The sequence below is a fragment of the Notamacropus eugenii genome, chromosome 1 (genome assembly GCF_028372415.1).
Source record: "Notamacropus eugenii isolate mMacEug1 chromosome 1, mMacEug1.pri_v2, whole genome shotgun sequence".
In the NCBI taxonomy this organism is placed as follows: Eukaryota; Metazoa; Chordata; class Mammalia; order Diprotodontia; family Macropodidae; genus Notamacropus; species Notamacropus eugenii.
In genome coordinates this window covers 156,121,337-156,144,804 of record NC_092872.1, presented here as the reverse complement: position 1 = coordinate 156,144,804, position 23,468 = coordinate 156,121,337, and the positions used below count along the sequence as shown (strand labels likewise).

The 23,468-nt window shown below is 38.8% G+C and overlaps 2 protein-coding genes across 3 annotated transcripts in view; one reads left to right on the top strand and one right to left on the bottom strand.

Moving 5' to 3' along the window:
- Positions 1–842: 842 nt before the first annotated feature.
- On the top strand, positions 843–10,909 carry PGPEP1L (pyroglutamyl-peptidase I like). The gene is made up of 2 exons (XM_072617077.1): positions 843–1,138; positions 5,301–10,909. The coding sequence occupies exons 1-2, from the start codon at positions 867–869 to the stop codon at positions 5,467–5,469; spliced, it is 441 nt and encodes a 146-aa protein (XP_072473178.1). The 5' UTR covers positions 843–866; the 3' UTR covers positions 5,470–10,909.
- Positions 10,910–11,869: 960 nt separating this feature from the next.
- Positions 11,870–23,468, bottom strand: part of IGF1R (insulin like growth factor 1 receptor) — a 394,443-nt gene continuing 382,844 nt past the window's right edge. For both annotated transcript variants that reach the window (XM_072617064.1, XM_072617069.1), the window contains one exon: positions 11,870–19,762. In XM_072617064.1, coding sequence (XP_072473165.1) covers positions 19,396–19,762 — 367 coding nt within the window. In that variant the 3' untranslated portion in view covers positions 11,870–19,395. The remainder of the gene's footprint in view (positions 19,763–23,468) is intronic.

Below are 23,468 nucleotides of genomic sequence, written 5' to 3'. Positions count from 1 at the left end.
CTTCTTGGGATAGGAGATACACACTTTACATACTATTCCGCTCTCCCAAGATCTAAGCACCCAAGGCAAGTGCATCATTTGCCTTACCCCACACTGTCATAGTTCTGCTTGTGAACAATTAAGTTCTCTTAGAATACAGTTCATCGAATATCAAGATAGTGATCTACAATACTGAGGCAGGATACGAGAAAGTTGTCATCAACTAGGCTGAAATTAGTATGTATGTGTGGGTTAAGGAGTTGTCCCTCCTTCATCTATCCTCCTTGAGTACTCTAAATGTAATTATTTGGAAAGTTAGTATGAAAAAAAGAAAAATAAGGAACAAGAAATTACTGTTTAAAAAAACCCCTAAAATATGTTAAGGGAAAAAAACATTAAGGGAAAAAAGACTTTTAAAGACGTGACAACTATTTTTCAAAGAGGAGAAATAATCAACTCAGATAAACTCTCAACAAGATTTTATTGGATTTTCACTAACTTCCATAAATAAAACTTCATAAAAAAGACTTAAGATTCCACAGAAATGCTAAGCTTTTCCTGTGGTAGTCTACTAAGGGATTTATTCTGAAGCCAATAGCCAAATGCTACCATTTAAGAAAATGTTGAAATATGAAGAGCTTTTAAAATTAAAGCCCAGAATTTGAGCAATTACATATTTAGTTAAAAAAAAAAAACACAGAATGAGGTCACTGTGTTTTATGTTTATAGTGAGCATGGTGATGGGGGAAGTATAGTACACCATCATATGCCTGTGGATTTTAAAATAAAGCTAAATGAGATGTTCTGTACCTTTGACCTTGGATCTCACTCTTAGAAGTTTGGTACTCCTGCAATATTTTGTAAATACATCCAACCTTTAATTTCCTATGATTGACTGTCTTTTTTTCCCCCCTCTCTTCCCACCTAAGCAGTTCACTGTCCACGTTGGAGTTGCCTCATCTTCCAAAGCAATCATCCTAGAACAATGTGGAAGGAACCGAGGTTATAGAGATACAGATATTTGTGGTTTTTCACCAGAAGGTGGTGTCTGCCTGTCAGATGGCCCAGATGTGATTGAATCTACTATCAGCATGAAAGCAGTTTGCAAAAACATCTCTGTCAGTGGAATCCAGATTCTCATTTCCAGAGATGCAGGAAGGTAAATCCTTTGTAGGTCATTCACTGATCAAGTAGGGGATCAGTGAAGAAAACTCTGAGTTTCTCCTTTACTCATCTGTCAAGAATTCATTCCTTCCATTCTATAGAGAAGAAGAGGATAGGATCTGGACACCTATAATTTTTTTGACATAGAAAAATCCCTAGTGAAGAAACTTCCAGCACCTTCTTTGCATTGTATGGTCTTAGAGACACTCTATCTCATTCAAAAATGTTAAAATGAACTGAACAACTACATTCTCCCACTTTCAGAGCTCTATGCTCAATGTTGCTAGCTAGTACTAGTTAGTGCAATCATACTTCAAATCAGTAAAGTGATCATAAAACTGGAGGTGAGACTACAGGACTGAGAGCAGTAATAATAAAAATAATAGTTAACATTCATATGTCAGGCATTGGGAGGAGAGATCAGACTTGGAATCAAAGACCTCAGTTCAAATCCTACTTTTGATTTGAATACTGGCTGTGTGACCCTGGACAAGTTATTTAATCTCAAAGTGTTTTCAGGCAACGATTTAAGACTACAAGGGTTTTATGTTTTTGTTTTTACTGGGGGAAAAAAACTTCCATTCACAAATCTGGTCCAACCCCTCCCCCCTAAAACAAAAAAACCTTTACATAGAACTTTAAACTTTATAAAATATATTACAAGCATCCTCTCTCTCTCTCTCTCTCTCTCTCTCTCTCTCTCTGTTAAATTAGTCAACAGTCAGTCAACAAGCATTTATTAAACCCTTACTATATGTCAATCACTACGGAAAGTGACTAGGGATACAGAAAATGACAAAAACCACTGTCGTTGCTTGGAAAGCGTTTATATTCCAGTGGGGGTGAAGACATGGAAATCACTGGGTAGATTTAAGATACATACTGAGTAGATGGAGAGGAATGACAGAGCGAGGACAAGTTTGTTATAGATAGACCTTAGGGAGTGATAAGTATATCTATAGTTCTGGGTTCAGAATCACAAGATGGGGGGAAAATAAAGGACTGAGTATGTTAATCAGTAAAGAGTAAATCCAGGAAGAATATTAGTGATTGAAGAGAGGTCCATTGAGGGAGGCAGGAGATTTGGACTATAAAGATCCTTTCCAGAAATTGGATCTGGTTCTAGATGGTGATGCTTCCGTCTCTGAGACCCTAAGACACCTGTCTGGGCAGGCAAGAAAGAGAAGGAAGAGATATAGGAGTCTGGTCAAGAGGTGAAGGTGTTTTATTTTACCTGGAGAAGCCTCTAAGGGGCAGGAAATGGAATAGGTCTGCTAGAGATGGTCATGGGGCAGGTTGTACTAAAGAAGGAGGTGGGCAATGAACCCCAGGGTGCTGTGCCTTAGAAAAGGCCCCAAATTGAAGCCAGAGGCACCTGGGCAGCAGGGGTTGTTTGAGCTTTACAACAATCCTATGAGGTGAGAGTTATCATTATATTCATTTTTGGAGAGGCTAAAGTGACTTGCCCAGGGTCACACTGCTGGTGAGTATTAGGAGAAGGATTTGAGCCTAGGTCTTTCTGATTCCAAAGCCAGTGCTTTTCCCACTATACTAATTATTATCAGTTTCCTCATTGTACTTCTGACATGACTAAGCAAAGGAACATTTTGTTGGCATGTAACATGGTATGAGCCCTAAAGACTTTTATTTTATTTTATTTTTTTTAACTTGTTTGCAAGATGATGTGTAAAACATTAAGTCAATAAATTCTAGACTGTTAGAGGAGAAAGGGACCTTATAGACCAATCTGTGTACCACTCCCTCATTATTAGACCAGGTAGGCTAGATAAGTTTTTCCTTAAAAGGTGTTGAAGTCATCATCAAGGCTTAATTGGCTCGGGGAACTAATGGCTCCAGCTGGTGACTTAGCTTCCTGGTAGTAAAGGAACAAGGAATCAATAGTTCTTTCCTCAGGCTAAGGGAAAGACCCATAAAAAATGATTTCAGATCTTTAGAAAGTATGAGCAGGTACAATGAAATGCTCACTGAATCATCAGAAAACCTGAGACCTCCCATCACCACCATTATCTGTCTGTGTGACCCATGGGCAAAGCCACTTTGGTCCATGAAACGATTATGTTTTGAATCTAGCAAATGGAAAAAAATTGCTATTTAACCTACGTTTAATTGTTTCAGATGGCAAATATTTTTGTCCTTTTTGTTTTTGTTTTTTTCATGTGCCCACCCAAAGAAGTGGGAGTAAGACAACGAGGATTTAGAACTACCATGGGGCCACTCTAAAACCTACCCTCACAAGCCTGGGATTCTCCCCTCTGTGGGAAAGATTTAATTCATTTGCTATACCTACATTTGTTGTTGTTGTGTTTGTCCTTCATTTTCATCATCAAGATGATGACATGCCTTGCAGTTGACTTTGATTTCAGTAAGGGAGGGCTGCACTAGGGAGCTTTAGAATGTCTATGAGGGCAAAAACCCAAAGGAGTTTGCCCACTTTTCTTTCCTGAGGAAGCTGATTTTGGGGATAGGGGCTGTTAAGAGATTAGGGAATGGAAAGTAAGCCTCCTCACCTAATACCAAAGCAGGATAGAGTAGGATAGGTCAAGGACTCTGCAAAAGATCAAGCCCAACCCAAACTGAAACCAAATGAGACACTAGGAGAAACCAAATGAAAGTTAAAAAAAGTTTCTCTAGCCATAGTAGGGAAAGGAAAGTGAGCAAGGATACAACCCTAATTCATTTGGGTGAAGTTTCCCAGTTTCTGTTGTCCTTGGAGGACCTACAGTGAGAAACCTTGAGAGAAGAACTGTTTCTTGACCACCAAGAAATGAAGTCGATAGCTAGAGCCACTAGAACATCATTAAGTCTTGATGATTGTTTCAGTACTTTTTATGGACAATCTATCCTTACATCCATGGGATACCTAGAATATCACTTCTAGCCCACAAGCTCCTGTGGAGTTGTTATGGATTTGGGAGTACAAGACAAGGAAGAAGCTAGAGCAAGGGATAGTTAGTATCTTTGTAAAGTAAGGTATAGTTTGTATTGACCTTTGGAGGAAAAACTAGCTTGTCATCTCTTCCTCTCCAGGTTTTCCCTCTTCCTTTCCCTCCCACACATACAAGCACACACACACCTTTCCCTTCCTCTCCCTGCTCCCCACTCCCACCCCTTCTGTCTCTTCTTTAGTTCCAGTGACCATCAGAGCCCAAAGAACTAGGGAAAAACAATTAGGTCAGCTAGGAGCAGAAAGAAGCAGGAGAGTCTGAGCTAAGCCCAGAGGAGCCTAGTAAGCATCCAAATATGCATGACTTAATACCAATTCTCATATTGGTGCACTGTCATTTTTACTATTTCACAAAAACAATTCTTGAAAATACTAGATATCAGGATGAAATTTCTAAGCTCCATTGTTTTCCTGTACTTTGCTATTTAGAAAAGGGGTATTTAATCTGAGACTGTTCTGTGAACTTTGGATCCGGTCAAAGGGCTGCACTTGAGTTCCTAAAGGGTCACATGTGGCCTCAAGTGAGGCTACAGATTCCCTACTTCTAATCTAGAACAGCATCTGTGAACTTCAGATCTTTCATGTATAAAATGGAGAAAGCATCCCACACCGGCTACTTTATAGGATTGTTATAAGAATTAAATGAAGTAAGTGGAAGCCAGGTGAAAAACTAAATGGAGAAATAAAACATGCTAATGTAAGGGGATATGAACTCATTTGCCATTTTAATTGGACAAGTCACTTCACCTCTTGAGTCTTAGGCTCCTCTTCCATGAAATGATCTCTCAGGTTCCTTCTGCTCTAATATTCTGTCTTTCAAGGATCTACTGAACCTAGAAAATGGCAGAACACAGCAAGGTCAGTAAGGTTCTATTCCCCTCTTGGTACCCCTGGGATTCAACTCCTACCTGTTCTTTCCATCTGTGCCACTAGAAGCACATTTTAGAGACTGTTACCCAAGATCCTTTAGTTCATCCCATTATGTGTGTGTGTGTGTGGGGGGGGAGTTCCCCTCTCCTCCCACCTCCACCTTGGATCAACATTTGTTTCCTGAAAACAATTTTTCAGGAGCTTCCCATAAACTCTCTCCATTTGCAGCCTGATTTACAGATAAATAACTTCTCCCCTAAATGACTTTCATGACAATTGAGATTAGTTTGATTCTTACCATGGCATTTCTGTGTGGTTACAGATATGTCTGCGATTATACCTACTATTTGTCTCTGCATTATGGAAATGGCTGTGCCGCTTTCATTCACGTCCCTCCATTATCCAATTTGCTAACAGCCAACCTTCTAGGAAGAGCCTTGCAAGTCATTATCCAAGAGATGTTAAAACAGTTTGGAAAGGCCAGAGAATAAAGCATGACTTGCAGAAAACTCAGATAATCACTGTGTTATAAGCCAAGGGAAACCAAAGGAGGAAAGAAGTCTTCAGGGGGGAAGAAACTGAATGCTGAAATCCTGCTAAGAGTTTGACTGCACTTTTGAAAGATTTTTTTTTTAATTGAATTTAAAATGGTGTTTGCAGAGAACAAATTGTGAACACAATTTGTTCACACAAAATGAAAACACAAGGGGTTATATTCCCAGAAGAAAAAGATGAACACAGTAGAAGAAAGAAGTCTTCTACAAGGGATTAACTAGCTTCAAGTGCCATTTCTTTTATAATGTAATGAGATCCAAGTAATTTCTTTTCTGAGAGATTATGCAATCCTGACCATAGATGACTGCAACGCACAGTCTGCTATGTGGAGGCATAACCAAGCAGTTAAAGAATGTGCTCTTGACTTGTCTGCATGGTAATAGCCATTGTGATGGGTTTGCCGAACATGGTTGTATTTATCATTAAGGAAAGACATGGCTGTAATTTCCATTTCCTTCTGTTCTGCTGCTCTTGCTACCCCAGCCCCATGGGAGAACCCACTTGATTTCTGGATCATCAGGAATCTCTTGAAAAGAAGACAGCATTGGCTCCCCTTGTCACGGAACCTAGGTTCTTGTCCCAATTCTGCCATTACTTAGTGATAGAACCTTGAGCCTCTCAGTTCTCTTGGGAGCTCAGTTTTTTTCTTATCTTTGCACTAAGTCTCCACAATCTCATCCTTTCATTCAACAGGAAGGAAGGAAAGGAAGGAAGCATGCATTTATTAAGCACTTATTATGTGCCAAGCATTGTACCCAGCACTTTACTAATATTATCTGATTTTACCCTCTGGAAGTAGGTGCATTATTGCCATTTTACAACTGAGGGAACAAGCATATTGAAATTAACTGACTTATCTAGGGTCATACTGATACAAAGTGTCTGAGACTGGATTTGAACTCAGGTCTTCCTGACCCTAGGCTTACCACTCTACCCATTGTACCACATGGCCTCATTAGCCACCCTCTTATTAGTTATTAGGAAACATAAAGATAAAATGGGGCAACTAGGTGATACAGTGGATAGAGTGCAAGTCCTGGAGTCAGGAAGACTTGAGTTCAAATCTGGCCTCAGATAGCATGTGACTCTGGGCAAGTCACTTAACCCTGTTTGCCTTAGTTTACTCATCTGTAAAATGAACTGGAGAAGGAAACAGCAAACCATTGCAGTATCTTTGCCAAGAAAACTCCCAAATGGCATCACGAAAACTCAAACATGACTGAACAGCAGTGTAGCTAAAATGAGACAAGGTGTCTAATCTCAGAGAGCCCAAGGTCCAGTGTGTGTGTTTGTGTGTGTGTGTGTGTGTGTGTGTGTGTGTGTGTGTGTGTGTGTGTGGCGGGGGATCCTGTGGGAATATGACACATTCAAATATATAATACAATATGACTCAACAAAGATATAACTACTGTAGAACTGAATATAAGTGCAAAAGAGAAAGGCAAGTTTTCTGACTTGGGGTATCACTGAAGGCTTTATGAAAGGAATGCTATTGAACTAGGACTTGGAAGATGGTTAGTTATTTCAGAAGACAGAGAGGAGGGGCATGAGTAAAGCTAGATAACAAGGGATATTAAGTAGTCCAGTTTAGTTGATGGAGAGAAGTAATGAGGGACAAGCCAAGGAAGACAAAGAGCCTACAGGACACCAAATAGAACCTTAACTAGGAATTCTGGAACCAGAAAAAGCACCTCAGGGATGGTGGCTCAAAGAGTCCTCCAACGTCCAGTGACAAAGAGGCTGCTATTAATAGGAGAACCCAGGGTGGGGCCAGCCAGGAAGAGCTCACCTGGGCAAGAGAGCCATCTTGATTTTCCTATTGTTAGCTTCCTATTGTCATTTTAGTTACTCTTGGAAACAAGTTACGAAACTCAGTTGTTTTCTCCCTACTGGGGAAATACAGGTGCTGTCAGTGCTCTCTAGGGGACAAAACCTAGCTCTACTTAAGGCTGTGATCCTGAATGATAAGCCAAGAAGTTTGGATTGTATTCAGCAGGCAAGGAGAAATAGTTCAAGGGTTTTGAGCACAGTTGTAGCACAACCAGTTCCATGCTTTGGGACATTGGCAGCAGTCTGTATGAGGAGGAAGAGCTGACTGATGGAGACCAGGTAAGAGGTTAATGTAGCAATTCAGGTTAGTGCTGAGGATCTGAACCAGGGTGGTGGGAGTGGAAATTAAAAGAAAACAATAGATTAGAGCAATATTTCTGCATTTGAGTTGACAGAACTTGGCAATCAATTAGAATGCGCGAAGTGATGGAAGTGTCAAATATAAAAATGAGGTTTGGAGCATAAGACTAGGTGATGTTATTTTTTGACAGACATGGGGAAATCCAAAGGAATTTTTTCAAATTATGAGTATCTTTTAAGACATGTTGACTGTGAAGTATTGCCAGGCCATCAAGATAGAAATGTCTAGTAGCCAGCTTGGAAACAGGATTTCTCTGATGATCTCTGTCACTACTAAGTTTCTAGAAAGATTGGCCTGCACCTGTTCACCACCCACTTGCTTGTCAATCCATAACTACTCTACTGAACTGTTCTTTCAAAAGTCAGCAATGACCTTTCAGTTGCTAAATTCAAAAGCCCATTCTCAGTCCTCATCCTTTGTCCTTTCCAAGAGCATTGCAAACTTCCAACTTCCCTATTTTTTAGGCTCAAAACCTCAGTCATCATTGATTCTTCCCCATATCCTATATCCACAATGTTCAAACACAGAATGTTTGAGCTGGAGGGCTTCTTCTAGAGCATCTGGCTCAACTCCAACATTTTATAGGTGAGGAAATGAAGGCCTAAAACAGTGCCAGGCTTTTTTGTTTTCATATCTATAATCTCTCCTTTTCCCCACTCATTCTATCACCAATTTATTGTAATGACCTTCAAAACCAATCTCCCTTCTTCTCATTTCTCTCCTTGACAATTTATCCCTTCCATAACCGTCAGACTAGCTCTCCTCATGCACAGGTATGACCCAGTTACTTCCCTACTCAAAAACCTTCAATAGTTCCTGACTGCCTATAGAATATAGGCTTCTTAGCTTGGAATGTAGTATTCTTCAGACTCTGGCTCTCAACTTTCTAACCTTATTTCATGCTCTATATGCCAACCCAACCAAACTGGACTGTTAGTAGTTTCCCAGCCAGATTCAGTACTACTTGCTCCCCATCTCGACTCCTCAGCCTTCACACTGTTGAGTAGCCTATCTCCCCATACGTTGAATGTATACCCTTTTCCATTCCTTCAGTGTATAGGGCAACCACTACCACCTAACTCTAAGTTTTCCCTAGTCTTCCCAGTTGAAGTGATCTTTACTTTCCTCAAATATCCCTAGAGTATTTTGTCTGGATCTCTTCAGTGCTCCTATCCCTTTCCACATTTGTGTCATATTTACTTGTGCACATTTTGTATCTCTCCACCTACTTTGCCTACTCCCCTCCACCATTGAAATGTATGATCCTTGAGGGCAGAAATTAGGTCATGTTTATCTGTAAATATGTATGTAACACCTAGTACAGTTTGTTGCATAAAAATTTACAAAGTGCTTATTGAAAATGTTTAGTCATTCAAACCATGGGAATGAATGAAATTGCAATGGGGAAGGGTATAGAGAGACAGTAGAGTAAAAAATTGTACAGTGACAAAAGAACTGGATTTGGAGTAGGACTTGCTTTCCAATCCTTGTCTCTGCCACATATAATTCATGTAACCTTGGGCAAGTTGTTTAACCTTTTAAACTTTGGCTTCTTTGTGTATAAACTGAAAGAGCTAGAGTAGGTGGCTGAAGGTCTTTTTCATCTGTAAATCTAAGATCCTATGTAAAAAAAGGCATTGTGGTATAGTAGGACCAGATCTGGTTTGGGAATACCCTGGCCCTGTTCCTAACCCTCTTCCTGGTCTTTAGTAAGAGAAAGATTTATACTAATTGATCTTTAGGGTCCCTTCTAACTCACATGTATGCTCTCTTGAATACTCACTTTAGTGGGCCAGGAGGTAAGACTACTTCAAGTAAACCAGGAGAGAACTTCTTCTATTGAAAACTAAAAAGAAATAGTATTAAGGATCAATGAGGTGACCATCAGTGTCAATTACTACAGTGGTCAAAGGGCTGAAATACTGGAAAGAGTCAATTGGATTGGGTTATTGGTGATCTAAGAATGATGGTGCCTGAAAGTTATCTTATAAGGAATAAATGGGTGGTCAAAAAGTAGAGGCACTAAATGCAGATAATTCAAGAAATCTGGTAGTTAAGTGGGATTAGATTGATAATAAAATCAGGAAGGTTAGACAGAAATACTGGAGGGAAGACTTTTAAAAAATACTATTTTGGGAGATCTGAAAATGATTATAAACTAGGAGGGAAAAACCAACAAAAAGGAAGGGATTGAAGATGCATGATAGAGAAGGAATGATTCCTGCTTTGAATTCTGTAGATCCTTTGGAAGAAATGCAGCTAATCTCTTTTTTTTTTAAGAGCCCATCTCCTTTAATCTATTTTGCTCTAGCAACAAAGAGTGAATAGACTGGGGATGTTTAATTTCAAGAAGAAAATTGAGAGTGGGGGGAAGGGGATTGATAGCAATCTTCTAAGTATTTAAAAGGCCATGGTGGAAAAAGGGATTAAATTTATACTGCTTGGCTCCAGAGGACAGAATTGGGGGTAATAGGTGGATGCTACAAAGAGGTAAATTTAGGCTTGAAGTTATTGGGGGGAACAAAAACCTTCCAAGAATGAGAGCTATCCATAAGTGGAATGACTTTATTTTCATTGACCATGCATATTTGTTCTAAAGGTTTATCTGTGTACCTGTCTCTCTTTCTACTGAGGGGAAGAAGAGATAAGATAGGGTTATCAAAAGAAAAGCGGGGAAGGTCATTGACATATTTTTTTTTTAAATGCACAGGAGAGAACACAAGACCAGAAGAAATTGCAAACAAGTGGGATAGATTTGTTAGTTACATGTTGAATTTATTATTTATTTAAAAAGAAAAGCATATTGTGCATTTTAAGAGACTTTATGGACAATCCTTTTTCTGTTCTACTGTGTATATGGAAGTGATCATTTTATTTGCTGTTTATTAAATTTGAAACTAAAAAAATTAAGTAGCACGAACTACTTTGCGGAGGTAGAGGGCTCCTCTCTCACTGGGAATCATCAACGGTGGTAGTCAGGTTCATTGTCTAGAGGATTCCAATTCAAATATGGTTTGGACCATGTGGCTTCTGAAGTCCTTTTCAATTCAAGTACTGGAAGATGAGCTTCTCCTCCATTAATGAAACTATCAAATCTTTTTTGGGGGGGAGTGGAGGCAGTCACATATAGAAGTAGTCATAACAAATCTGATGCTTTAAAAATACTCTAATTTTTTGAGACTGGTTTAGGGGCCTGATCTTTCAAAGGACCCAGTCCCTCAGTTTTCAGATGTAAGTTCTTTTTTTTTTTCTTTTATGCTTAAGAGGTCAGAAATGAGGCCTCTGCAGCCTGGAAGGAACTTTATGGAACACTAAGCTCATAGTATATTACCATCCAAGAAAATAGCATGGCCAACAAGATTTACATGCTACATAGCAGTACCCACACAGGTCAAATCACAAAAACTAGACTTATACCCAGACCAGACTTGATCCTGTCATCTCTTTTGGACAATCATATATCTTTATGCCAGAATTTTTGTGTGCCTTCAAATCTTTAAATTCATACTACTTTTGATTCATCTTGCGTATTTATCCCTTCCACGGAAGGCTTAAAATTGTGGCAAGAATATGAGATTCACCTGACATCTTTCAGTGGCTATGTTTTTTTGTCTGTCCACCTTGACTCATTCCCCAGAAAAGTGAATTAATGATGTTTACTGGCAGAGACATTTCTATCAGCAAAGGATGTGCCTGGTTGCGATATATACTGGTATAAGATTATTTTTGTCCCTTTTTTCGGCGCTACTACATGCCTGCCACCCCAATCTGGTCAGAACAAGTGGCACCAGAGTACAACCTTGGGAATCCTAAGCACAAATCCGGTAGGGCAGAATGACTTACCTTAGGCCCATGCCAGCAATGGGTGCCTGTGTTTTCTACAAACCACAGCTTTGTCAGATGGGTGGAGGTACCGTTCTCTGCGTAGATCAGTTTTCTTCAAGGTTATTTAATGGTGTAGAATGGATAGGTTTCCTTCTTCTCTAGCAATTTATATGCAGTAAATACTTAGCTGTCAGAAATCAGCCAAAAGCTTAATGTAGAATATTTTCAAGTGACATGTGTGAAGATATATGCCATAATGCTTTCCCTCCATTTTACCAAGTGCAATGAACTAAACCTCCCACAAAATCAGAAACAGCAAATGCATACAGAATTCTTTTATTTAACTTAAAATCATGTAGTACTGTAACTACTAGAAAAAAGCTGAGTAAGAGAAACTAAAGTTGCCTTAGCTTCAGCCATTCAAAATAGACAAAGTTTCTTTTTTTCATAATGTAAAGAATCCAGAGTATATCGCAATAACAGGAATAAATTCTTACAACAGAATATACAAAAACATTTTGAAATTTTTTCATCATCTACTGATTCATTTTATATAAACACAGGAATTTCTTTAGGAATAATTTATACACAGAAAGTCATTTTATGTAACAAATTGGCCATGTTATTACTTTTTTTTATTTTTTTAAAAACTTTTTTTAAACAAGAAAACTTGGAAAATGTAGTATTTGCAATGCATCAGTTCCATAGAGCATTCTGGTTTTGTTTTCATCCCAGAGGTAGACAAACTCTGGCCAATCCTTTCACCTCAAACCTCACTGGCTTAGAAAACAGAAAGGTGTTTTCTCAAGGCATCTATTTTCTCCATGGCTGTGTCTACACAACACCAAACATCTGGATAAAAAGTAAAAAAGAACAAAAAACCAGCCAAATCAGACATTTTGTTGCCATAGTGCAAAACATCCAGCTATTTTCAAAGATGTGAATTGTCGTGGAGTTGTGTAGACATAGCCTAACATGTGTCAGAAGCTGGGGGAAGCAAAGGCAGGAAATATTCTTTTTGGAGCAGAAAAATGTATCTTCGGTGTTTTGACTTAAATAAAAATAAATAGGGATTCTTCCTTGTTAACTTTAAACAAAGTTTTAGCCATGATACAAGGCAGCTAACTAATAACCAAATGGCATATTTTGCATACAGAATTGTCATATTTTAAAGAAATAAATCTGTATGCTATGATCACTATAAAAACTGTTAAGCTATCTGCTGTGCTGTCAAATCCTTCAATTTCTCTGGCATTTCATACCACGAAACAAGGAAACCAGGTATTAAATAATGTGACTTGGGCTGCTTAGTTTGCCATAACACTTATTCTGTTTCCATAACCAATGAGGTTCTTTCAATTGCTGAGTTAGCTACACTATAAAGCGCAATGACCAGCTAGAGATGATCCCCACCCCCAACTGGAGGGTTCTGGAAGACCAAGATACTGAAGATACAGAACTACTAATTCCATCAATACCACCATTCCTTTGTTATAAACCAGGGCACAAAGCTTGAGGGGTGGGGATGGGAGAAGGGGTGACCACGGTTTGGGGAAGGTAAAGATCCTTTTTGGCATACTGTAAAGCTAACTAGTAAACTGGTACCCTCAAAAAAATTGATCACATGCACACATTTGCACACACAGAGAAAAAAGTGCCTTTAAATTATTTTAGGCATTTATAAACTACAAACATTTTATAAAATTATTCTATGTACTTACAAAAATGCAATGAAACATTTAATTATTTCTTGTAAACCAGATCTTCGTCAACTGACTACCCGTAATCTACTGGACTTAAGAGCCCTATTGAAAATGCTAATGAATCACTAATTAACATAATGTTTACCAAAAAGATGCTGAAACACACACACACACACACACACACACACACACACACACACACGAGTAATGCCATTAGGTAAAAACTAAAGACATACCCCAGAAATGACACCGGCATCAGAAATTCATATCATCAACCAATTTGAAGCAAATTCCTTGGTAACAGTTTCCAAAGCAGGACATTAGATGGTTTATTCATAGGAACCAAGTGATCAAGTAAGATTTCTAAGCTTTGATTTGGTCTGAGACCTCCAGAAACCATCAAGCTCAGAAAATCCCCCAAACTTCTAAGCTCTGTACCCTTATGTCCTCAATTACATAGTCTTTTCATATGATTATATTAGTTTAGTAGATTTGGCTTCTTATCGACTGACTTATAATTGAACCAGCAAGGGTCATTCATGTGTTTTTACAAAGAATAACCAGTCCTCTTAGTTGAGTGCCAAAATGAAAGCCTTGTGGCCTGTCTCAGGTCTGTATCTTCAGCATCTCTGGCAATAAATGTTTAATCTAAACAATATCTTTCTCTTTGCAATCTTGTTTGTACCACCAATTATTTCAGAGTAGAATTATAAAGTTTGACCTTTATCACTGGTTCTTAAGGAGTGGATCTCTGGTACCTTCCCATAGTTGCTTAGCCCAGGAAATAATAGACAGTTGACAAACAAAAGAGTAACATTAATTAAAAAACAAACAAACAAAAAACAAAACCCAACCCTAAATACATTACTAGTATACTTGCTACTGGAATGGGTAGGGCATTTCATGGAGGAGTGTTATTAGTTTGAACTAGATTTATCCTCAACAATTCAAAACTGCTCTCAGAGAATCTTACAGCAACATCTGGGGACCAGTTGACCACAGCACCCTGGACTTTCCCACCAATTTTGAGTTTCAGTGAGAACAAACCATGACAAGAGGCATGAAATCACTCACAACCTGCTTACAGAACAGAGCTGTCACAGTGAGAAAGAGGCTTTGGTGGAACATGAACTGGCCTCAAATTTAGCATCACACTTGGTTGATCTTCCTATCTTCCCAAACAAAAATACCTCAAAATTGGATACCAAGTATGGCATGCTTTGGTAGTTCCACAAAAGCCACCTTCTTCTTATGTGTTTATCTAAAACTAAACTACCTCCTTGACCACTGAAACGCTTACAAATACAATGAGAGAGAGGCTAGAAGAATGGCCTACCTAATGCTATACATGAAAGTTGCCTTGTTCCCTCCATGGCGGCAATCTTGTGTCATACATAGTTCAGTATCATCTTCTCATATAATACAAATGAGAAGTGCTACAGTTTGGTTCTAACAGATGACATCAGAGAAATTCTCCAGAGCAGACAAGCTGGTGGTATCTCAGGAATAGGTTGCACGTAACAGTTACATAATGCCGATACAAAAGCCAATGTCGATTCTCAGTGGTTCACATTACTAAAGCAGTGTGATTTACTGTCAAGAGGAGAGTGCACGGAAAATGCCACAATTCAGATTTGTAAAGCTATTTGGAGTATACAAAGAAGAAAAATCAAAGAGAGGTGGAAATCAACATGAAATCAGACTAGACCTCTGACTATAAAATGCCTTGGTATAGTGAAGGTGGCTTGGTCCAGAAAATATGACTGCACCATCACAAATGCTTATGTTCTCTCATTTAAGTGCTTCTGAAATGTTTTCATGATGGGTGCTACATTGTTAGTGTTTTTTCCTACTTTTTTTCTTCTTTTAAACCACCTACGTTAAAAAAAAAAAACAACACACACGCACACACAACTTGGACAGTTTTAACAAAACCCTCATAGCCAGCTGAATGATCTGCAGATCTCCAGTTGTGGAAACCAGTATGTGCAAAAAAGAGGAGAGGTCACTACACCAAGGGGTCACCTATGAAAGAAAAAAACCCTGACAAAATATTTATGATCTTGGGAGCTCAGAGGACCTCTGAGAAAAGTCATACTCTCCCTAAGGACAGAAAAGGCTCTTGAGCTTAATGATAAAGCTGAATTTTTGAAGAAGTCATCCCTACCTTAGAAGAGTCAACCATATGTTTCTCAGATACTGCCATCAGAGCATAGAGGGCAGCTGCCAGAATGGTCATATGAATGGCAGGAGTAGATTAGGGCAAGTAGATAGTAATCAGTTAAAAAACTCTGAAAGGGAAACTAAAATTGATCGACAGTCCCTTAGAATCCAGAGAGTTTGGTACAGTGTTGCCTTTTCTTTTCTTTCTAGGAAAAAAAGAGAGACAGAAAGAAGTAGGGAGGAGAAGAGAAAAATTTCTATCCAGGTCATTCTATATTAGATCATCCATTTGGATCATGCATACTTTGAGAGCTCTGCAACTCTTGGTCAGAAGCAATGGCAAACTTGAAGAGTGATAGTTTCCTAATTGGTGACTTTAGAGCGCTTTACAACTCAACAACAGTTGCATTTCCCTACCAAAGTTTTCTTGGACTTGTGATTTGTGGTACAGTCCAGTGGTGCAAGTGGCATCTGACAGGAGGTAACAAAAAACAACTTATGCCAGTCTATGGAATTTTAACAGAAAGGCTATTTGCTTCACTCAGTCCCACCCCCAATCCTGGAAACCTTGTAAACAACTGGCTCTGGTAATGAATAAGTTATTCATCATTCAATTCGTATAGAGCAGTCAGAGACAGTTATATCAGACGTGGATGGACAAGTAGCCACTCTTCTAGGCTGCAACGGTTGCCTTGTTTAGGACAGCAGCAAGAGAACAAACGCACACCCCTAGGTTCTCTAACACAGCTATGCTAAGTTACAGAGGCCTCTCTTGGCTCTCTGTCTTCTTCCTATCCCACAGTTAAAAAAAACCAAAACAAAACAACAAGAAGAAAAGCAACAGAAAAAGGCAAGTTGTTTGGAAATGTTAGGAGATAGATGAGTTAGAATGATGCTTTGACCCCTTGGAGTAAAGTACTGGCCGCTCCTCTCTATAACCTAGTGTATGTGGTCTGTAGTGTGAATGAGGTTACCAGTATCAACGGCATATTGTCAGGTGCTGAGAAATGTGAGATGTATTCTTTTTTTATATATACACATATAAAAAATAAGAGTGAGGTAGATAAATGTTTGAAAAAAATCAAAAACTGTCCCCGTCATACACAAAAACCCTTATCTCAGTATTTAAATTCATTATGGGGCATCTCTACAGTGATTTAAACTGATATCACAAAAAAATAAATTAAAAAATCCTACATAGAATACCTTCTTAATTAACTTTTTTCTTCTTTTTTTTCCTTTTTTTCTTTACTTTTTTTTAAAGGGAAAATAACTATGGGACAGAGGCTAGAGAAGAAAGTGGGACTCAAACTATACAAGCAAAAAGCACTACAAACATTTTTCTGGTTTTTTTTTTGTTTTGTTTTTAATCTCCAGTCACAACTAGCAATCAATCTATTTTAATTTTTTGTTCTTATTCCAAAATTTAAGCATTTCCATCCCAGAACAACTCTAGTGCCTATATCCCTCAAGGAAGGAGTGTCAAAAGAGAACTTGGGTACTGAATTTAAATAGCGCCTTGACTTTTCTTGCCTTGTCCCAGCTACCAAGGCTTCTGCAGATGAAACAGACTACTTGGGATATGATCATTATGGCAGGTCAATATCCAGACCAGCAGGCCAGGACAGTTTCCCATGGCTCAACTTCCTCACCAACCTGGGGATGTCAATGACCTGGGCTCACTCGGATGCAATTATCTAAGTAACTGCCAGCGGGGGAGGGATGGTGGAAGGAGAAGGAGAGGTAGGACAAGGTACAATTTCAAAAGTGTTCCTTGTTATTTTCCAATTAGAAAGATGGTTAAGTCTGATCAGATCAGTGCTCCTAGGGCCACTTGTGACATGGTGATTGATCTGCTGAGGAAGATTTGGATGAAACAGCTGTTGTTGTTCATGGGATGGAAGGGTTAAAATAGTCTTTTTTTTTTTTTTAAATAGTGACCCAAACGCCTAGTGTCTGCAGTTAAACCGCTGTTGTACCCAACAATAAAAAAATAGATATTATTTATATATATATATGTATAGAGAGAGAGAGAGGGAGGGGAAGGGGAAGAGAGTGAGAAAAAGAAAAGAGAGAGAGAGATATGTGTGTGTGTGTGACAATCCAAAGAAAGGCAAGGGAGAGACGGTGAGACTCTTCAACATCGATGAATATGAACACTGAACAAGACTGTACGAAATATTTAACTTTTTTTTTATCTGACCTGAGTTTGTATCATGCCTTGCACTGTAACAGACTCGAGTGCTATGTGGGTGTGGGGTACGGAAGTGGGTGAGGGGAGGGAGAGTATAGTAAAGACACCCCCTCGGCCACACTGATGAGGATCAGGGGCACGTATCTTCCTTTACCCCCAATTCCCAATTTCTTTTTGAGCCCTGTGCCCACACAGCTAATGTGTTAAAAAAAAACAGCTCATGGGGGAAGGGGAGGGGAGGGAAATGTATTTATAAAAAGGCATCAAACAGTTCATGGCAAATCATGTTATACAAGTATCAATTACTGGGAGAGGAAGAAGAAAGTTGCACACTATATAGTTCAAAGCGTAAGAACTTTGTTGGAAGGGGGAAAGGAAAGAGGGGTAGACCTGAAGGTTTTCATAGATTAAATCCACAAAGATAAAGAACAAAAAAAATAGCAGCTTTTTTTTTCTGTACAGACATATAGATGAGTATCTGAACCGTAAAAAAGTTATAAAAGTGACATAAAAGACAATGTGTATGCAAATGATCCGCGGTCTAACAGAGAACTGTAAGACCCTTTAAGAAGTCTTAATAACAGAGAAAATGTCAACAAAGCTGAATATGCTTCAATCGATTTACTGCTTTTTCTTCTCATTTGGATTGTTTTGTTTTAAATTTCTTTCCTTGCAAACCTGTAAAGAGGGACAGGCTGCATCACTGGAGATCCCTTACGGTTGGTGTCCTGGGGTAGGGAGGGATGAATGGGGAGGAGGGGGGGGTTGGGGGAGTTTGGCTTACGGCTGACTTTGTGTGTGAAGTGTGTACTTCTGGCTCTCACCACTGCCAGTTTTCTCCAGAATTCCCAGGGGCCAGAGAGTGGGGGTGAGGGGTGGGGGTGGAGAATCATTTCAGTTCCTTCCCATTTCCATCACGAGAAAGGAATATTTTGTCCAGTTCCCAAAAATAACAATAATCCAGACAAAAACAATTTGATTTCTTTTTAAAATGAAGTGTAAAAACAGTACCAGTGTCTGATTGGGTGGAGAAGGTTACTAGTGCTTTTTTTTTTTTTATAATGGAGCAATTGATTACTGTGCTCTTTCCATGCCTATGACAACAGCAACAAAAAGAATTTAAGGAAAAAGGAAAGTTTGGGTTTTTGGCAAAATTTGGCAGCACTGAAAATGGTAACAACCTCGAATGAATGGATGGCCCTTTGAAAATTTCATGAGTTATTAAAAAACATTTAAAGAGCAGGGTTAAAAATCCAGTCTCTTAACTTGATTTTATAAAGACCTATATAGTGTTAGGCAGGTGCTTGCAAGGGGTAATAGGGGCCACTCAGCCAGCCATTTCTTTGATCTGATAAAAAGTGCTTTATGGTTGGATTTGCGCGCAGATATGTTTCTCCTTAAGAAGCCAAGAGAGAGTGTATGTACTGTGTGTGAGGACAGAGATGTAGGAAAAAAAGACCACAGGGGAAAAGAGAGAGGAAAATCAGACCTCGAGTTTTCTGTTGCTATTAAATGTTACCAGTAAAGTTTTTAAAGGCCCGCCTCATTTGAGGAATCCTTTACTGAAACAAACATCTGCTTGCATATTGAAAAAAAAGAAAAATATCATCAACGTGTTGTTTACTGAAGATAGGGGTCTCCTGTGTGCAGCGATGGCAGTTCTGAAGATCCACTGAGGTACAGTAGGCTTTTGAATATATTGTTAAATTTCTTTTTCCCTCCACCCCCCCCACCCCAACCCCAGTGTACATGTGTTACTGTTTGCATGGGATTCTGGATCCAAGGATCAGCAGGCCGACGACTGGGGCAAAGGTAAGGCCCTTTCGTTCTTGCGTCCTCCGTTCATGTGCGCGTAAGGCTGCCTTTCATCAAAGCTGGCCCTGAGGACCACCACACCAGGCCCATTTTCGGCTTTGTGTCCTGAGAGTTTGTCAGCCGGCTGGAGGGTGGAAGAAGGGTCTAAGGGAATGCTCTCCATGTTCTCAGTCTCTAAGTCCAGTTCTTCTGTGTCTGGTGGCTTGTTTTCTTCACTGTAGAAGAAGGAGACCTCCTTGAAGCCTGGGTCCAGCTCATCTTTGATGCTGCCGATGATCTCCAGAAAAGAAGGTCTCATTTTGGGATTGTACTGCCAGCACATACGCATCAACTCAAACCTATAAGTGAAACATAAAGATACAATGGAACAACACATAAAAGGAGATAAAATTGATACCACTCCATTTCTGAGTGTCCAAGTACATCTGCATGCTTAGTCCTACCTAGAGAGGTCAGGGAAATGCTTCCATTTCACACAATTTCTACTTAAGACCTTAATTTTGACTGTCCCAGTAGATTACAAGTAAACAGATCCTCTTTATGGGTCATTACTCAAAAAAAGTTATTGACTTTTTAAGTTATAGAATACCAAAAATACTTTTCAACTTAGTAACTCAATGACTGAGTTGCCTGCTGTTTGTCCACAGCTGGTACAGACTGGGATCTCAATCAGGAAGAAGACTGCATTTTCAGTATGACAAAGCAGAATGTAAATTTTGATATAAGTATAGCATTAACCACCTAGAAGCCAAAGAAAGAACTTGGGTTTGGTTCATTCATTCATTTGCTGATCAGAAAGTGATACTTGGCAAAGTGGATACAAAATCCCACGTGGAAACAGAAGGTTACCTTGGAAAGAAGGGTGTGTTTCATGCTTATCAAACAGAAAGTACCAAAAGATGAAGCAACACAAACAAGATGAAAAGTATGCTACTGTTGATTATACTGCAAAAAGAAAAAAGGGGGAAAAAAGGAAAAAGTTTATTCCTTGGAGATTTAAAAAAAATGAGGCTGCTAGATGGCCAAGGACAATTTCCTTGTTTAACAGGAGCCTGTAACAACAGAAGGCTTTAAAACTTTTATTATTTATCTTCCCCAATCCCCAAATGTTAGTGGAACATTGTACAGAAACAAAGTAACCTGATCAATCAATTTTCATGAAAAATAAAACTATAGATGTGAAAGCTACAGTTAGCCAATATCCTTAGCTCTCCTGGTATAGTTTCTGAACTCTAGAGCTGGAGAGGCTAAATCCTTAACCACAGGCAGGTTTCCTCTTCCTCAAGAAATTCACAAAGGAGTGAGGCAATGGATTCTGTAAATGCTTGCTGTGCAAAGAGGAAATCCTGCTATGTGACCAGAAAGAACATAAAGGTCTATTAGAGAATGCTATCAGCTGAATTTGTATTGGAGGGGCAATGCGTCCAGGGTAGATGAGTGAAGACATGAGGCTTAGAAAGGTAAACAGATTTTATATCATGCTCAGTCAAATTATCTGTGATTACTTGTCTATGAATGTATAAGGGAGAAATAGCATTCTCTAGTATTCTAGGAGTGAAAAAATATTCATACATACAATTTAAAGTAAACATTTTTCAGGTACCCATGGTAGAACAGACAGCAGGATTTGGAGTCAAAAGACTCAAGTTCAAATCCAATATTTGTGTTCACAATCTGTGTGACCTTGGGAAAGTCATGTTGCTTCAACTTGAAAACAAAGCTATCTAACTCTAAATCTTTTGTTCCTAATAGGCATAGTTTATTTATTATAAAGTAAACCCAGGAACTGTCAAAATTCCCCTGGAAGCCTCTTGGCTTCTTCTACAATCATGAGCTGTGTAGAACTTTGCATTTACTGACATATATTCAGCATTTATGGCTCAGTCAACCACTCTCTGTAAAGGATCTAAGAAATTTGCCTTTCCATGTTCCCTTCTCTCTCTTCTTGCTCCATTTCCCAAGGGCAGGGGGAGAAAAACAACGTATATAGAAATAAAGCTCTGACACAAATATATAAAATCCATCTCTGTGACTTCATGGCTATGCCTCTCTAGCTGACTGGTATGTCCCTGAATAGAAGCAGGAGCTGGGGCCAAGAACACTCACTCGATATTCCCTGGCTCCGAGCCCTGTGGCCTGGGGGCAATGCTTGGGAGATACCACAAAGCAGTGGAGTAATGCATGTGACATCAGCACAAACAAGGCCATGTGATGCTTCTTTTAAACTCTTCCAGATTCAAAAACCTTCCAGTGCTTCCCATAAAAGGAAGTGTTTTGCTTTTTTTTTTTACTCTGCAGGATCCAAGACCTTGTTTACACTATCTCAATAAGAAAACTTTCCAATAGACTCTAGGTTCTAGAGGACTACATGAGATGATTAAAAAACAAACAAACCAACAAACATCTCTCCCTTTTAAAATGTGGGTTAAGAGTTGGGATGTTTGTTTGTTTTAGGGGGAGATGGTGGGTGAATTAGAGATGAAGTGTTAAAACTAACGTTGGAGAAATACCATATTCCTTAAATAATATTTGGTCTAAGACATAAGCAAACTACAGCAAAGAAAACTGTGTGGTTAAAAAGTTGTGTCGTTAAAATGATAAAAGCTCTTTTAAAAACTCAGCTGGTTAAATTTCGTTATTTAAAAGTATTCAGCATATAACTTGAGACCGTAATTAACCATAGACATTAGGGAAATCTGGCAAACAGGATGATCCTGAGGCGTTACAACCAGTCTAAAAGAAAATTAGTAATTGCTTACTACTACAGTACACCACTCTTTTCTTTTTACAAAAAAAAAAAAAAAAAAGGAGGAGGGGAAGGAGATGCATTTCTTTGACAGACTTGTTCCTGCTTTTAGCACTTGAGCAGGAATCATAAAATGGACAAGTCAAAATCTGTGTAGGAGAGTTAGCAAGCTAGGACGCATACAGAGAGCTTAAGGATCAAAGCATTCTTGCTTTAAACATAAGTGAGAAGCTTCAGTGAGATCTGATGAGAACGGTGGTCATGACACTCAGGACCAAGAAAGTTCCCTACAAAGCAGAGCAAGGAGAGAAGATGCTTGTGTGTCTGCTTTTATGTCTGCAAAAACCAACCTCATTAGAGTCACCGCTGCACACTTTCAAAGGGAGTTCATGTTTCAAAAACAACTTCTGGGCCATGAAATTGCTATGCTGGATTATTCCTTTGCATTGGTATCCTAAATACTTGCTGGAACTTAAATACTTCTATACTAGATCAAACAAGTAAGTTAATGTTGTTAGGATGTACTGTTTACCGTGGGGAAATTTTATCCAAGTGTTAAAACAGGCTGGAAACATTATTTAAGTTTGATCTGCATTCAAGTACTTTGAATCCTAGCAGAACCAGCCAAGAATCTTCAACAATGTATGGCTTTTAATCAACAAGGGTGGGGGAGTTGTGTCCATTATGTTTTACAAACTGAAAAATAAAGTAATCCAGATGCCTTTGGGTTATTTTGTTTTGGGTCTATCTAGAGGTTAGTAAATACTTCTTTAATTCTTACATACAGAAGATTCTCATTCATAAGAAGCTATGCTTATATAAGTTGTCCCAAAAGTCTTAGTGCAGTGTTAAGCTAATAAAGTTTACTATATTACACTAAGATGTTTGGGACATGCTATATACATGTGTGCATGTATATATGTACATATATACACATATATAGTCTATGTACATATATGTGTATGTGTGTGTGTGAGTTGCATGCCACAGAGGTGAGAGTGTGTTTGTGTCTGTAAATGGCACAGGACTGGACTTTGGGGGCAGTTATATGAGTTCAAGCCTTAAGAATATAGCTTGACTCTGGTTTTAAAATATTCTCCTCCATTTTGACCTGTTTCCCAATTCTTTGTATTCAAAGAACTTGTCTCCTAGAGGATATCTTCCTTTGCTAAATTTATCCATAAATGAGGACAAATAGGTATACTACCTGTAAAACTAAACAGTCTCTCTTTTATTTTGTTATGCATCCAAAAGGCAGAGGAATTTTCCATAGAACTTTTAGAACACAGAATAAAGAC